The 5,482-nt window shown below is 49.7% G+C and overlaps 1 protein-coding gene across 1 annotated transcript in view; it reads left to right on the top strand.

Moving 5' to 3' along the window:
* BCL3 (BCL3 transcription coactivator) overlaps positions 1-5,123 on the top strand; it is a 26,722-nt gene extending 21,599 nt beyond the window's left edge. Inside the window, 6 exon segments of the mRNA XM_087727956.1 lie at positions 75-102; positions 105-241; positions 2,614-2,731; positions 3,628-3,774; positions 3,777-3,925; positions 3,927-5,123. Of these exon segments, the coding sequence (XP_087584082.1) occupies positions 75-102; positions 105-241; positions 2,614-2,731; positions 3,628-3,774; positions 3,777-3,925; positions 3,927-4,139 (792 nt within the window). The 3' untranslated portion in view covers positions 4,140-5,123.
* The last annotated feature ends 359 nt before the right edge of the window (positions 5,124-5,482 follow it).

Genomic DNA, 5,482 nt, shown 5'->3' with positions numbered 1-5,482 from the left:
AATCCTCTTTTTAGCCTTTAGCCTTTTGGTTGTGGATCCTTAAAGTGTGTGTGTGTGTTGTGCCCATTTTACAGCATGGCGCCAACGTGAACGCCCAATCCTACGGGGCAATACGGCACTCCACACAGCTAGCGGAAGGGGTCTGTTAGATATGCTGCGGCTTCTGGTGAGGAACGGGGCGGATGGCAGTCTGAAAAATTACCACAACGACACTGCCTTGATGGTAGCAAAGAACAAAAAGGTAAGATGATACTACGGGGTGAATTTGCAGCCGTCTGATTAAGAACTACAAGTACAGGCAGTCCTCGACTTACAACAGACTGTTCAAAGTTACAACGGCACTGAGAAAAGTGACGTTGTTCTGACCTAGGTTTCCCCCAAAAGCACGAAGCAGATTCCTGGTCCCGACAAAACCCCTTTTATTAAACGAGTGTGAATTCCTCTCATTCACATTCAGCAAAGGCCTGGCAAACAGTCTTTCAAAGGTGGATTTATGATCACCGACCTTATCTAGCTTGGAAAGCTGCCATGGAATTATTTTCCAAATGCAGTGCTGTGCAAGGAAAGGCTGGGCACAGAGTCTCTGAGATTCACGGACAGATCTTCACACTCCTGAAACAAACAAATATACGAATGAACGAACGGACGAATTGTTTCCTGCAAAAGCCCCTCCCCTTTCGCTCCTCTTTTATTTCCTACGGGACGGGCTCTTCACTGTCCACCTGTGGCTTTGTTCCCAAGTTAACCCTGATTTTCGAGCTGTTCTTTTCTTCTGGCAGCTCTGCGTGTGGGAACTGCTTAGCCATCACTGTTCTAGGATTGTGTGACTCTCCTTTGTAATCTTCCCAGCCAGTTTTTGACCAGCAAGGTCAATGGGGAAAGCCAGGTTTGCTAATGACCAACGGACAAGGGCTTCGCGAGAGACGCCAAGCAATTATTTTCTCTCTGGGACAAAGGAGAGGAACAGAAAGTGCTGTTTACAAGGGGAGGGACGTCATATTCAGGTCGGAACTGGTTAAACCATTTCCTCAAAGTTAACAACAGAAGGATAGGAGAGGTGCATCTTTGGTGTAAATGTACCGGGACTTTCGTAGGTGAATTTCCCCCCACACACACACACAGATGGCGACCTGGGTTCATTACAGGCAGTCCTCGGACTTCACGTCCACGACTGAGCCCAGAATGCCTGTGGTTAAGTGAGGACGTTAAGTGAGTTTTGCCCGCTTTTCTCGCCACAGTTGTTAAGCAAAGCACCGCTGTTGTTAAATGAGTAACCTGGTTATTAAATGAATCTGGCTCCACCACTGACTTTGCTTGTCAGAAGGGATCACACATGACCCCGGGGCACGGCAACCGTCGTAAATGCGAGTCCGTTGCCAAGCGAATTGATCAGGTGACTGCGGGGGGGAATGCTGCAGTGGGCCACAACAAAGAGTCCTTGACTTGCAACCATTCAATTAATGACCGTCCAAACTTACAGCAGCACTGAAAAATGTGACTTACAACCGGTCCTCGCACTTACAACTGCCACAGTGTTCCCACAGTCACAATTCAGGTGCCTGGCATGATTGTCCAACATCCAGGGCTCTTGTCGTCACCATTTGCGACTTTCCCAGGCAGGTTCCGACAAGGAACGTCCAGTGGCAGAAGCCCGATTCATTTAACGACCGTGAGATTCACTTAACAGTTGCAGTGATTCTCTGAACAACCGAATAAAAAAAAAAGGTCGTATAATCAGGCACAACTCAATTAAACATTAGCTTCCTTAGCAACCGAGATTCTGGTCCCAATTTTGGTGGTAAGATGAGGGCCCTCCCCTCCTTACCTTATTACCTTACATTTTCCTTAAATTTACTCAAAATTTAGATCCTTAGCATTCGTCCGTGGCTACTTTTCTTAAACCTTGAAAACCGAAGAGTTAAAGATTATCCGTAAATTAACATTCCACTTGTTCCATGACTGCTTGAGGTATTTATTATTTATTTATTTATTTATTAGACTTATATACCGCTTCATAGGGCTTCAGCCTCTCTAAGCGGTTTACAATTTTTTTTAGCAAATTGAGTCAGCAACTTGCCCCCACAGTCCGGGTCCTCATTTCACCCACCTCGGAAGGATGGAAGAAGGCTGAGTCGACCTTGAGCCGGTGAGATTTGAACCGCTGAACTGCAGATCACAGTCAGCTAAAGTGGCCTGCAGTACTGCACCCTAACCACTGTGCCACCTCGGCTCTGAGGTCACATCAGAGCTGAACCAGAGGAACTCACCATGGGTCCTCATAGTTGTGATTGTTGTGATTGTTATAACACATACAACCACACACCCCCGTGATGACAGAATCGCAATTTGGGCACGCAGCAACCGGTACGCAATTACAACATTGCAATGTTTTGCAATCACAGGATCCCGCTCTCTGACCTTCCCTGCCAGGCTTCCGACAAGCGGAGTCAATGGGGAAGCCTGCGGGAGGTTGAAGGTGCCGTCACGTGACCTCACGCTTAAGGAACCTGTGGTAATTCGCTTAGTGATGGGCAACTGTGAGCCCAGATACAGTCTTCTCGGTAGAAACAGTACAACGTGTCACCATCTTCTCCGCTTTCTGATCTTCTCCAGGCAATCGACATCCTGAGAGGAAAGGCTGTTCGGCCTATCCCGCATCCCGAAAGCAGCCATGATGGATCGTCCCCCACAGCCAGCGCCGCAAGCTCTCCTGGCCTTCGGACCCACAGCCGTAAGTAAATAGGCAGCCTGGATTTCATTTGTGACCTTCCCAGCTGGCTTCCCAACAAGCAAAGTCAGTGAATCATGCTGCCGTTAAATGACCCTGGATTCATTTAACGACGGCATGATTCACTTCACCACAGCAGTGATTCGCGTCAGTATGGTGGTTTAAAAAAAAAAAACAACCCACAGATTGCAAAATTGGACATGAGTCACTTAACAGCCATCTTGCTTAGCAACGAGGTTCTGCTAATTGTGGTCGTAAGTAGAGGACTCCCTCTATTTTGGAGCTTAGAATTTAGGAGCGAGAAAAGATTCTATTTTTGCTCCTGAATCATGCCAATCCAGCTTTTCCACGAGTGGGAACAGCTGTGAGAAGAAGAAACATGGCTAATGCTGATGTTCCTCAAAACAATTTGCTCCCGAGAACGAGATGCATTCATGTGTTCCAATTTAGGGCATGGCAAATCCTTCTTCCATCTCAGAGGCGTCCAACCTTGGCCACTTTAGGGCCTGTGGACTTCAGTTCCCAGAATTCCCCAGCCAGCAACATTGGCTGAGGAATTCTGGGAGTTGAAGTCCAGAAGTCTTCACCAGGGAATTCAAGGAAGTTCATAAGTCTTCACAAGGGAATTCTGGGAGTTGAAGTCCAGAGGTCTTCACCAGGGAATTCAAGGAAGTTCACAAGTCTTCACCAGGGAATTCTGGGAGTTGAAGTCCAGAGGTCTTCACCAGGGAATTCAAGGAAGTTCACAAGTCTTCGCAAGGGAATTCTGGGAGTTGAAGTCCACAAGTCTTAAAAAGGTTCGACACCCCTGGCCTATCTCAACCCAGCCCATAAAAATTTAATCGGTATCTATTTAATCAATAGATTGCTCTTCTAACAGTGCTTTTGTCTCCCTTCAGACGTGCTCCACGCTTCACCTGACTCCTGCTCCACCAACCCCAGCCCGGATCAGACGCCAAAGCCTCACAGAGCAGGCCATTCTCCCAACCCAGCCACACTGAGGCCAGAAAGCATTATCGTGACGAATGGACCTTCGACGTCCGCCCCGTGCCTGGCGTGGAATTGGATAGAAGTTCCCATTCATCCACCCTGGAGCAGCCGATGAGCTTCCCAAGATCCTCCAAGGTTCTCCATCACGAGAACCTGACCGATCCCGCCTTCCACCCTGCCTTGTACCCCTTTTCTCCCGCCAGCCCCTCACGCCTCCTCCTCTCACCCTCTCCAGTTGCTTCCGATAGGCCTGAGCCATCCGGTCATAGCCATGCCCCCAAGGACCCTGGCCAATCGGATGTCCATGAGGTACCCAGGGATGGACCAGTCACAGAGGCTGCTGGACTCGGAAGGCCCGGTGGTTCTCAGCTGCGAAGGGCAGTGGCTGCACAGCAGTGAGGGTGGCCCCGGTGGCAGCTGACGAGAGGAAGTCCGGCTGCTTTGTGGGACAGGAAGATTTCCCAAGGACCATTTCACAAGGCAGAAGAGTGAGTCAAGGCATTGCTTCTGCCATGGGTTTCCAGCCTGACATTTCTCCATCTTTGCTGCAGACTTGAAACGACCTTCCTTTTCCAATTGGCATGTAGCAAAGCCCAGCACGTTGAGAATACGTCTGCTGAATATAACTCCGCATTGGCAACAGGGACGGCATCCGGCCAGTAAACACTCAGCTCCGTTCGGTTGTCCAGACTCTACCCCGCAAGGGATTATGGGGGTCGTTAAAAAGATGATGATGTAGCAGAGCCCAGCCAGCCTGAGATGATCCTTCAGACGTCAAAAACTCAACCATGGCCGCCTTGATCCAGAGACATCTCCCTCTCTCCCAATCTCTCGGAACGTATCTCGCATCACTGTCCGAGCAGAATCTGGGTTGGAGCAATTTGGGGTGTGAGTGTTCAGGGGTTAAAGACACAGAGTTTGTCAGCTGGAAAACTGACGGGTTCAAGACCCGAGCACTGCGCGACACGTGTGCATCGTTCCTTGCTCCAGCCCCTTGCCCACCTAGCAATTCGAAAGCATGCAAATGCGAGTAGATAAAGAGGTACCACTTGGTTGGGAAAATAACAGCCTTCCGCAGACCTTATGCTGGCCACGTGACCACAAAAACGTCTTCGGACAACGCGGGTTCCCTTGGCAACAGAAACAGGCACCGTGCCCTCGAATCGGACACGACTGGGCAGGGAAGCTTTCATCTTTCGCTCGGGAATCCCGTTTTAGCGCCAGGAAGGGGAGCGGTGACATCCAAAGCCCCATCCACTCCCCTCAGCTGACGTGACTTTTGACGAAACGCGGAAGCGTCACTCAAGTGGGGTAAACGTCTATTTGAATCGGCGGCGTTCTTTGTATTTAATAGGCATTAATTTAACTCGAGTAAAGTTAGCACAGTCGCTCCGCGTGTATTTAAGCCTTGTGGCGTGTATTGTATTAGCGATATGATGGTGGCACCTTTTCTGGGGTTTCGTGGGGCTGTTTACAGGTTGAATTGTGTGCATTTGGGGGGGGGGAAGAGAGTTGGCAGCCATGAGGCTCTCCCCAAGGCACCCTGAATTGCACGGGTGTCCTCGACTTGCGACCGCAATTGACCCCAAAGGTTCTGTTGCCGACCTTTGTCCGGTGACTCTTGCTCCATTTTAACGGCCTTTCTCGTGAAGCGAATCGCTGCCGTTCATAAGTCAGTGACCCAGTTGTTAAGTGAATCTGGCTTCCCCCTTGACTTGTCAGAAAGTCGCCAAAGGGGATCATGTGACACACACACACCCCGGG

This window comes from Thamnophis sirtalis, unplaced genomic scaffold, assembly GCF_051295495.1.
Source record: "Thamnophis sirtalis isolate CommonGarterSnake01/CBP01778 unplaced genomic scaffold, rThaSir2_p1.2 scaffold_13, whole genome shotgun sequence".
Classification (NCBI taxonomy): Eukaryota; Metazoa; Chordata; class Lepidosauria; order Squamata; family Natricidae; genus Thamnophis; species Thamnophis sirtalis.
Note: the sequence above shows the minus strand (reverse complement) of the source record. Positions and strands in the feature narration are given on the sequence as shown.